Here is an 11,908-nt window from a genome sequence, read left to right on the forward strand (position 1 = left end):
GGATATTTGACAATGTTACAGAGAGGCAGTAGGAAATTGACTTGCTCAAGCTTCCTCGCTCTGTTATTGTAGATGAGGATTTCAGTGTTGGAGCAGCGGGGCCGGCAAGAGGGGAGGGTGAATTGTATGAAAAAAATAAAGAATACCCTCTTCAAATTTTCAACTCTAAAATAAAAGCAACTATTAAATAAAACAGAAATAAAAGTAAAAAGCGGGAAGGAAGACTCAACAGTTGACTTGGTTACAACCAAGAGGGTTGTTAATCTAAAGCGGTGGAAAGCGCACTATCAATCTCCTTCTCTGAAGACGGAGAAGCCTTTTACACACTGAAAGTTGTTACAAGTTGCTGGGAATTAAATACTTAGTTCGATGAATAATTCCTAGGTCCAGGGGTCCTCTTAATAGCCCCTGGAAACTCTATGTCTAAGGTTGAGGGCACCTTCGAAGACCATCCGGGGCGCCTCCAATGTGAAGATTGGATAGAGTTTTATCCGATTCCAAATGACCTGGCCAGGTCCAAGGCGCCTCCAATCGAGGTTGAGGGTGCCTTGGACAAGTTGAGGGCGCCTCGGACGAGTTTGAAAGCACCTTCAAGGGCGCCTTCAACCAATGTTGAAGGCGCCTTCAGCTCCTTCCAGCTTGTCTGTCTTCATTTTGGCTTCCGAAGTTCCGATCGCTTGGGTGATTCCGGCCAACCGAAATGGGCTTCACCCGAACCTAATTTCCGGCCTTCTCCTCAAGCAGGCTTCCAACCCGGCTTCTCGTCCCTCGAACGCCGCGCACGTTCTTCTCGTCCACTAGTGTACTCTTTCGCAGCTCTCTCGTCCTTCGGACGCACCGAGCTCGTCGGCTCCCTTCCCGTGCCTCCCTTCTCGCTAGCTGCGTATTCCGCTCGACTTCCTACGCTCCTAAGCTCCTGCACACTTAGACACAGGGATCAGATAACAAACAGGACCTAACCTGACTTGGTTGATCACATCAAAACAACCATGAGGTCTAACAATCTCCCCCTTTTTGATGTGCATCAATCCAAGTTCAAGTTAGGGAAAAAATAAACAAACAGTAATTTATAGAAATTACTAAACTAACAGTTTAAGCATAAAGATTGCAATAATAGAATTTGCAACACTAAGAAAAAGAAATTTTTAATTTTTTAACTTTCCCTAAACTTTCCTATCTCTCCCCCTTTGATCATAGCAAAAATTGGGGTCATAATTTTCAAGTAGAAGTTTTCTAAGGAAAAGTTCAAGTTTTAAAAGAAATATTATTGGAGATTTTTTCTAAAAAAAATTTTATGCATGAAACATTTTTCCAAGTATAAAAGTATTTTTGAAAAAAATGTTTGAAAAAAAACTTTTTAAAGCATTATTTAATTTTAATACTTTACCAAAAAGTTAATTAAGCATTTTATTTTAATGTTTTGGCTTCCAGGTCGTGACGAGGCACTACGCCTTCTTGGTTATTGAAGCAACAATCACTTCCTTAGACAAAGGCTCATAAAGAAATTTTAACGTTTAATTTTCTCGCTGAAAGCTTTAGCAAAAAAAAATTTAGTCTAGATAGGATTTTGGAACCTTGTAAAGGTTCATTCCTACTAGATTAATCAAGAACTTAGAGGGTATATAACTTTTGGGAATTTTTCTAAGTTGTCCCTGATGTTTTCTAATATACCAATTTAATTTTTCATATATCCTAAGTTTTGATTTTGGGAATTTATTTAAGCATGCATAATCATTTTTTTATTTTTCAATTTCTCATTTTCTAATTTTAAATTATTATACATGTCTAGTGGACATGCTTTTGCTAAATTCAATTTCAATTCAAAGTTTTCTTTTTCTAATTTTGCTAGATCTTTCGTAAGCACTTTGATAAATTGAAAAGACTGAGTAGGGGTTAGAGCACGTAGCTTACTTACCTCATTTGGTGATGCTCCCCCTTCATCGTAGCTTTCTTCTTCTGATGATCTTCCCCCTTCATCTATGCTCATCTCCGAGCTGGTTTCTTCGAAAAGATGGTTGACCATCAATGCTAATCCCGAGAAGGCTTCGACATCTGATTCCGATGATGACGATTCATCCCATGTAGCCTTCAAATTCTTGCGCTTCGAGGACGTCGATCTTTGAGATTTCTCCTTGTCCCTTTTCTTTAGTTTTGGGCAATCATCCTTTATGTGTCCTTCCTCGTTGCAGTTGTAGCATCGAACCGTCCATCTATTGCGTTGATGTCTTTTTGACTGCGATCTAAATTTATTAGTTTTATTAAATTTATTCAATTTTCTTACCAATAGAGCCGCTTCAAACTCGTTGATCGATGCTTCAGAGTTGGGATCATCCTTTTCGGCTTGTAGGGCAATGTTGAGATTTGACTTCTCTACTTGTTTAGGCTCTGCAATGCGAGATTCGTGATGTTCAAATGTAAAAAATAAACTTTCTAAAGTACTTACCTCAAGGTCCTTAGAGATTTAGTATGCATCTACTAAGGACGCCCATTCTAGAAACCTTGGGAAGGCGTTGAGCGCGTACCGGATTGAGTCTCGGTTTGTTATCGTTTCTCCGAGATTGTTTAGCTGAGTTATCAACTCTTTGATTCTCGCTTGGAGTTGCGCTACCGTCTCGTCGTTGTTCATCCGGAGATTCGTCAGCTGAGTCCGGAGGATATCCTGCTTTGCTAACTTCACTTCTGAGGTAGCTTCGTGGAGCTCCAGGAATTTTTCCATGAGGTCTTTGGCAGAGTCGTAGTTTCCAATCCGACTTACCTCTTAGGGCGGCAGAATGTTGAGCAGGTGGAATTCCGTCTTTCCGTTGGCCATGAAATCGGCTTGCTCCTTCATCCACTGATACTTTTCTTTGTCTTTTGGAGCTGTAAAATTAAACTTCATAGCTAGAAGAATGTCAAAATATGTTTTAAAAAATACCTCCATTCTTCTTCTCCATGTAGCGAAGTCTCCGTCGAATTTCGGGGGCTGAATGCTTGTTTCGGTTATCGTCTTGATTTTTGTGTTTCAGTCGGCGGTCAGTCCTTCTGAGGCTGTCTGACTCTAATATCACTTGTTGGAGCAGCGGAGCCGGCAAGAGGGGAGGGGTGAATTGCTTGCAAAAAATAAAAAATATCCTCCTCAAACTTTCAACTCTAAAATAAAAGCAACTATTAAATAAAACAGAAATAAAAGTAAAAAGCAGGAAGGAAGACTCAGCAGTTGACTTGGTTACAACCAAGAGGGTTGTTAATCCAAGGCGGTGGAAAGCGCACTATCAATCTATTTCTCTGAAGGCGGAGAAGTCTTTTACACACTGAAAGCTCTTACAAGTTGCTAGGAATTGAATACTTAGTTCGATGAATAATTTTTAGGTCCAGGGGTCCTTTTATAGCTCCTGGAAACTCTATCTCTAAGGTTGAGGGTGCCTCCGAAGATCATCCGGGGCACCTCCAATGTGAAGATCGGATAGAGTTTTATCCGATTCCAAACGACCAGGCTAGGTCCAAGGCGCCTCCAATCGAGGTTGAGGGCGCCTCGGATAAGTTGAGGGCGCCTCATACGAGTTCGAAGGCGCCTTCAACCAGTGTTGAAGACGCCTTCAGCTCCTTCTTCCAGCTTGTCTTTGTCTTCATTTTGGCTTCCAAAGTTCCGATCGCTTGGGTGATTCCGGTCAATCGAAAGAGGGTTCACCCGAACCCAATTTCCGGCCTCCTCCTCGAGCAGGCTTCCAACTCGGCTTCTCGTCCCTCGAACGTCACGCACGTTCTTCTCGTCCACCGGCATACTCTTCCGCAGCTCTCTTGTCCTTCGGACGCACTGAGCATGTCGGCTCCCTTCCCGTGCCGTCCTTCTCGCTAGCTGCGTCTTCCGCTCGACTTCCTGCGCTCCTAAGCTCCTGCACACTTAGACACATGATCAGATAACAAACAGGACCTAACCTGACTCGGTTGATCACATCAAAATAACCATTGGGTCTAACATTCAGAAATGTTGTAGACCGCAAATCTGAGTATTTAACCACCATAGTCAAGCAATCCCTAGTTTGTAAGGAAGTATCCTTGAGTCTTGCCATATATTTTCCATCAAAGGATCTAGATCTAGGAAAGGTGATGGGAGGATGTGGACCTTGGAGAGGTCTTTGTTGAGAGTAAAAATGTAGGAGTTGGAAAGTTAAGTGGCTTTGGTTGGGATGTAGACGTGCATGTTGGATGAATAGGAAGATAAAGTGGCTTCAGTTGTTGGAGATTGGGAATGCAGATGCTTGTGCTATGGCTATATGGGCAATAGGCTGGCATCTCATGTGGGGATTTTAGCTTGTGAGTTGGTGTCTCTTGTAAACGCAAAGGTCAGTTTTTTTTTTTGCTTGGTGCTGGGAGACAATGTTTGAGAGAATCAACATCTCATCATTAGAGGTCCTTAAGTGCATGCACATCCATGATTCCTACAAAGGTGCACTAGACAAAGGAGGTAGGATGTGGACATCCAGTGCACGACACAGAGGAGGATGGATGTTTAACATCCATCCTCCCGAGTTGAAGGCCATGGTCTTTGAACTAGGAGGATGGCAAGATTGGACTAGAGGAGCGGTTATGTTGAGAGAAAATGGACGAGGGGAGGCCACTAACTGAAATCATCCCTGGGGCCCTCAGGGGATTGTTTCTCGAGAAAATCTTAACCTTGAAAAGGGGGCGGTGATGGGGGGTTTGGATACGATGTTAAGTTTGTAGAAAGTGTTGATTGTATTGCATCTAATATGATGTTATAGGCCTATACTTAGACTCTAATCCTAAAATATCTAATGTGGATCTATATGCATGACTCATAATACCTGAATACAACAACAAAGCCTTTATCTCACTAAATGTGAACAACTATGTAGATCCTCCTATACTATTGAGCTCAATTCCTTACATCTTTATCTATAGTTAAATGAATTTTATCCTATTTTATGTTAAGTTTTCTTCGGTCTGTCTCTTCCTCTATTAATGTGCATATTTGTTATAAGTTCGCATTACCTAACTAGGACATTTATTGAACGCCTAAGTATATGTTTATGTCATCTTAAATGCATTACTCATAATTTTCTGTCAATAGGTGTAACCTTGACATTCTCTAATGTTCTTGTTTCTTATTATCCATCGTTGTATCTCTGCAATCTCTGCGCATCCACCTTAACATCCTCATCTTTGTAATTTTTATTTTTTGTCGTTCACTTTATAGCTTAACATTCAACTTCATAAACATAGTAGATTTACCCGTTGTTGGTACCTTACAATCACAAAGAACAATTGAAGTCATCCTCCATGTCAACAATCCTTCTTGTATCATATGTAAACCATCTTTATCAACTCCTCCATTCTCTTACAAAAATGATTCTAGATATTTAAAGTTCTCAGAAGTAATTCATCATCTGTTTAACAATTATCTTGCTACGTTTAATATTACTGAACTTAAATTTCATATATTTTATCTTTACTCTACTAAGCCTAAAAGAAGGGGAGCCTTGACGCAATAGTAAAGTTGCTTCTGTTATGATCTAGATGTCACATGTTTGAGTCTCGAAAACAACCTCTTGCAAAGCAGAGTAAAGCTGTGTACTATAGATCCTTCCTCAGAATCCCTCATTGGTGGGAGCTTCTACTCCTAAAACCTTTTACATCTAATCTCAGGATTGACATTTACTTTTTCACGACGACCAAGACAATGTATCTGTAAACAACATGCACCATGATAATGTGTCTTGGATGTGCCCATTAAGTTCATTCATGACTAATGTCAAAAAGTATGAACTTAAAGCTAATCCTTCGTGTAATCCTATATTATAGGAAGCACTTTAGTTAATCTGTTTGGAGCCTTTACTCTTGTATTTATATCCTCATACATATCCTTAATTATTTTAATATACGTTATACTAACACTTTTTTTTTCTTGAATTTTGCACATAATTTCTTTAAAGTTCTATTATAAGCTTTTTCTAGGTCAATGAATATCATATGTAAATCTTGCTTCTTTTCTTGATATTTTTTCAATCAGCTGAGAAATATATAACTTTTATTGTTAACGTCTAAATCTAAATTGATTTTCGATCACACTGATCTCCTTAATCTTTTCTGTATTGTTTTTTACCTATAGTTTAATTATATGACTCATTATTTAATGCCCCTATAATTTACAAAATTTTGTACATCTCCTTTATTTGTATAAAAGGGATTAGGGTACTTGCCCTTCACTAACCAAACATTTTCTTCGTTTTTAATATCAGGTTAAATAAATCCGTTAACCATTTGATACCCTGTTACCCTAAACACTACTATACTTCTATTGGAATATTATCTAATCCAATTGCTTTCCCATTTTGCATCCCATTTAACTTCTAGAATGAATTCTTGATAAAAATTTAAATTATTATATTCTTCTTACTAAGCTAAATTAGTCACATGAACCTTTCCTAAAAAGTTACTGAAAATAGTTCTTCCACTATTTTATTTTTCTCATCCTTCATAGTTCCTATTGATTTATTTTTAATGCATTTTATTTGGGTAAGATCCTTTCTTTTCTTGTCTCTCACTTTAGCTATTCTATATATATGTTCTTTTCCTTTTTTTTTTATCAAGATGTCGATAAAAGCGTTCAAAAGCTTTATTCTCGATTTAACTCACTACTTTCTTTGCTATGGTATATTTTTTAAAGTTTTCTTTATTTTTTCAAATGTATGGTAACTTATAGTTTGTTTGTTTTCCCACCACTGTCTTAAATACTTCCTCACTCCACCACTAAGATTCTTTATTTGATGGTATCCATCCTCTTGATTCACTAGGTACGCTCTTCTTAATCATTGTTATCAAATTTGATGCCCTCTTAGCCTATGTCATAGTCGAATCTTCATATATTTCTCCTCATTTTTGTGCTTCTATCCTCTCCTTAAAGATACTTTGCTTTTCATTGTTTAACTTTAATCACATGATTATAAAAGTCATGCATATTTTCCTTCTATTGATACTATGCATGAGATGCATATCTAATACTGCTAAGCTATGTTGGGTGGTTAGGGTTTCTTTAAGGATGGCCTTTAGAAGCTTTATAATTTTTTTTTTATCTCTTCCTGACAATAAAAAAAAATTAATTTGATACTTATTATTCTTATTTTTGAATGTAACTAGGTGTCTTCTCTCTTGAAAAATGTATTAGCTATTACATCGATAGCTATCGTAAACTGTAATATATCTTTTTGTTCTTCATTTGTTAGTCCAAAATCTTGATCCCTATGCACTTTATTATATTCCTCATTTTTTACTCCTGCGTGCCCATTTAGATCTCCTCCCATGAAAATTATCTCGTTTGCCAAAATGTTTTATATTACCTCATCTAAGTCTTCTCAAAATTTATTTTTGGTGTCATCTAATTGTACTTGAGAGGTATATATGTTAATTACATTAACAATTTCTTTTGCTACCACTAGCTATAATCTTATCTCCTTTCATAACTTAAAACCCGAGTACTCTGTCATCTTTACCTTCTCTCCTTAATAACCACAAACATTAATTCTTTTAATAATCATTGTATCTATTATCTCCATTATTCTATGAGTGAATGTTCCATGTTCCAAAAAAATGATAATAATATTCGTAATGTCATTTATATCAAATGTAGGGTATGAGAGTTCTTGCATATTTAACATCAAACTCAAGTTCTCAGGTAGATGTAGCGGTTTTTGCTAAGACCCTACAACACATTTCTTATTTGATGATGCGTGTCCTCTTGACTCATCGAGTATGCTCTTGACCATTATTTTTAATTTGATGCCATCGTATCACATGTCATAATCGAGTCGCCGTGAATTTCTCTAATACTTATGTTTTATGTTATTTTTAAAGATATTTTATTTCCCATCCTTTAACTTTTAAAGATATTTTATTTCTCATCCTTTAATTTTCACCACTTCAACCATGAATGTTTTCATACTACCAATATTATGTATGAGATGCGTATCTAACACCGTTAACTTATGTTGGATGATTAAGTTTTCTAATCTTTACAAATTTTATAATCTCTTCCTGACCATAAGAAAGTCAATTTACAACTTATTATTTCTACTTTTGAATGTAATTGGATATTTTTCTCTCTTCTGGAAAAACATATTAGCTATTATAAGTTGATAGCTATTACGAAATACAATATAGTTTTTCCTAATTTATTTCTTTGTCTAAAATTATGACCTCCATGCACCCTATCATATTTTCCATTTCTTACTTTACATGCTCATTTATGTCTCCTATTGAAATAAATTTTTGTACTACCTCATCTAGCTCTTCCAAAACTTATAATTGGTGTCTTCACCTAATCCTACTTGGAGGTCTATATATGCTAACTACATTAATAATTTATTTTGCTACTACTATCTTGAGAGCTATAATGTTGTTTCTCTTCCTAATTACTCTTATTAGAATTATCTACAACAATACATATTTTACTTTTTCCTATGTTTCATAATTTAAAATGTGAGTTCTTTATATCTTTTATCTTCTCTCTAGTAAGCATAAAATATTAATTCTTTTCATAATCATAATATCTACTACCTCCATTGTTCTATCAGTGAGCGTTCCTTTGTTCTATATTCCAAATATAATACAATCAATATTCCTAATGCCTATTTTTATCTAATGTAAGGTGTAACAGCTCTTGCATATTTAACACTACATCCAAATTCTCATAGAGATATAGCGGTCCTTGCTAAGACGTAATCGAATCTTGCAACGCGTTCCTTCTAGGAAATAATATAGCATTAACGCAATAGTTTGTTGAATCCATAACATTTGCTTATATTTGATGTTGGTTGGCAACCAAATGCAACTCTGCTCATTTATCTAGGTTTGGAATCGGACATGGCGGAGTATATTTGCCATGGACCGAGTTACTCATATAACTGAATGTTAACGGGAAATACTACCAACACGAAAATTTCTAACGTGAGTCCATATGGCTCATAATACTTAATAATGTTAATATGAAACACTAAATTAAGTTTCTCAGGTGGTGACACCAAATTTTGTAGGCCTTTTCTCTAATTATGAATTGGATGATTCATTAAACTACTGTTTGCTATAATTTTAAACTAAATTTTAATACCCCTGCATATGCACTATGTAACAACTTGTTGGTCGATTCCATGCCTCATGGTGACACCTTTTATATCCTTGATCCAGAGCTCCGTGATGTGTAAGAAGTTGGTAGTTTGAGAGCTAAGCAAGATTTTGTTGCAGTAGAAACCTAAGTAGGAGTCGAAGATTTATTTGTTAGGATTTACTCGGCACTTTTGATCTTATGCAGCTTAGCCTTCAATTGCAATTTGGATATGCATATTACTTTCCATTGCATTTTGCTTTCTTCCTTCCCAGCTTTTTGACGTGATCAATATACTAGTGCTGTTCTTAACAAGGTTTGAAATTTCATTCTGAGTTGGGTCTGCGGGCCTGGCTTGAACAAAACTGTTTCTGCACCATATTGTCCATGTTAGCGGATAGTGCCTGTTGAATAAGAGGAAGAGGAAAGGGCTGAGAAGAATGGCAAACAATAGAAGCAAAGAAGAGGACGAGGAAGAAGGTTCAGAACTGCTTGGCTGAACACTTTGTGACGCCTTAAACCCTTGCATGAACACTGTGACATCAGAACCTCTGCTTGAACACTTTGCCTGTCGCTGTAGCTGTGCCTCATCTCGAAGTTGTGCCAGTTGGGGATGACAGTAAATTTTGCCTTGTCGACTTGAACAATATTTAAAACCTTGATCCTTAGTTTAGTAATTTTGTTAGTTAAATTATTAATCATCAGAAATGAGATAACGTAATAAACCTCCCCCTATTGATAAAGAACTCTCTCCAAGACTTGTCTTGAATTGCTGCCCTAAGTCCTTTTACAAAATATCACAAAAATGTGCTTAATAGGTTTCTAGCAATGCTGAAATTGCGATATCATTTCGATAGATCTTTTGCTGGATGTTTATAATCTTTGTAGCATTTACCAAGTTTGGTTGTTGCTTTTAAATTCAAATCAGAACAAAATGAATGTATAATGTGAAGAAACTAGAGTTAGTCTAAATTCTTATATTATTAGTCTCCCATGATTGCAGACTACTGTTCTGAGAGGGGACGCCTCTCCTTCAAAGTTAAGGAAACTCGAGGAATTTTCCAGCAATCTGAGAAGCAGAACAGAGACCATAGAACATGGAGTAATCGGTGACTACGAAGAGGAAAACTGCTGCTGCATTTGTTATTCTTGTGATTCAGATTCTATGTTTGAGCCGTGTCATCACATGTCTTGCCATGGATGTATCACAAGACACCTATTGAATGGCCAAAGGTGCTTCTTTTGTAATGCAGTCGTTACCAATGTTGTTAAACTGAAACCAAGATTAGGAAGCCGAGGAGTCGGAGCCGAACCATGGTCAGCCAACAGAGATTCATGATCATTGATTTCTATAACTTAGAAGCCTACATTATGTGCTGCTGTAGGGTTGATAAAGAACCCTATTTTTGGAGAAGATCACCAACATTAGTGTACAGTAGTTGCAACAATGCAATGGAATAACATACTCAAAACTAGTATATACCCATTTATATAAACCTCTTAATCTATGGTTTAGCATAGAAGTATGAGGGATCTACAAAAGGTGAATTTTGTAGAGTCTAGGCATTTTTTGTTGTTGTATATATGAGAATGTAACGAAAGAAAATCTTCTCTCCAGTGTTTTCGATTTAAATAAGGAGAGGCTTGTGTAGGAATTTTGCTTTGTTCCCCTTCTTTGCATTGCTCGGAGCTAGAGTCGGTTTCTGGAACGCTCTCTCGTGGCAGGATCATTTTGCCCAGCACCTGCTTTGCACCATGATTATTTACTGTACCTGCTATAAAGGCCAAGTTAAACATGCATACTTTTCTTTCCTAGGTCTCTTTTTTAAATATTCTCGTGAAATCCTTTTAACTGCGAATGACAATGTGGCAATCATAATCATGTGATGCATTATGAGCTTTCTATACTTTGTCCTCTGGAACCATTTTAGATTCTTGTATTTGCCACTACAACGCTAATGCTACATAGTTCTATATAATAAAATGTCATTTGGTTGGTGAAACGTGTCTGGATCTGAAATGTGCACTCGGTTGCCTTTTTTTTTTGTCGGATCGTTCGATCAAATAGTTATTCTGTAATGTTGATTTGGTATTGATGTGGGCAGCTTTGCACACCATCTTTGAGAGCTGGATGAATGAAGTGTATTTTGTGTAGGGTTGTAAATGAATCAAACGGTTTGTGAGTTATTCGGAGTTTGATTCGATAAAAAGTTCGTTCGAGTTCGTTCGTTTATCTTATCGAGCTCGATTTCGAGTTCGACAGTTTTATTGAGCCGAGCTCGAGTTTAAGGATATTCGACTTGTGAGCTCGCGAACATGTTCGTTTATAGGCCCGCGAATCAAAAAAATGAACCTTAAATCGAGTCAAAAAATGAGTTCTAAAATGAACCAAAACGAGTTCTAAAACGATCCTTAAAATGAGCTTTAAAATGAGTCAAAAAATGAGCTCTAAAACAAGTAAAAAATGAGCTCTAAACGAGTCCGAGCTCGCTTAACGAGTTAGGTTCGTTAATTCTGATAATCGAGCTAATAACGAGCCGAGCTCGGCTCGAACTGTTCGCGAGCTTGATAATTCTAAAACGAGCTGAGCTCAAGTCTTGTGATAAAAGCTCGATTCGAGCTCGAGCCGAGCTCGAGCCCGAATATAACTTAAATGAGCCGAGCTCGAGCCTAATACTGTTCGGCTCAGTTCGACTCTTTTAGATCCCTAATTTTGTGGATGCCCGAACTATTATTTCCATGACAGTTTAGTTTACAATTATCGTAGCTTCCCTTAATTATAATTTCTTAAATACCCAAATCAATTCCACT

The 11,908-nt window shown here is 37.0% G+C and overlaps 1 protein-coding gene across 1 annotated transcript in view; it reads left to right on the forward strand.

Annotated features, from left to right (window-relative positions):
* The window catches only part of LOC121982236 (E3 ubiquitin-protein ligase RKP), a 50,507-nt gene extending 39,610 nt beyond the window's left edge, over window positions 1–10,897 (forward strand). Inside the window, exon 11 of the mRNA XM_042535204.1 lies at window positions 10,101–10,897. Within this exon, the coding sequence (XP_042391138.1) occupies window positions 10,101–10,436 (336 nt within the window). The 3' untranslated portion in view covers window positions 10,437–10,897. The remainder of the gene's footprint in view (window positions 1–10,100) is intronic.
* Window positions 10,898–11,908: the final 1,011 nt, after the last annotated feature.

The sequence above is a fragment of the Zingiber officinale genome, chromosome 5A, assembly GCF_018446385.1.
Source record: "Zingiber officinale cultivar Zhangliang chromosome 5A, Zo_v1.1, whole genome shotgun sequence".
NCBI classification, from domain to species: domain Eukaryota; kingdom Viridiplantae; phylum Streptophyta; class Magnoliopsida; order Zingiberales; family Zingiberaceae; genus Zingiber; species Zingiber officinale.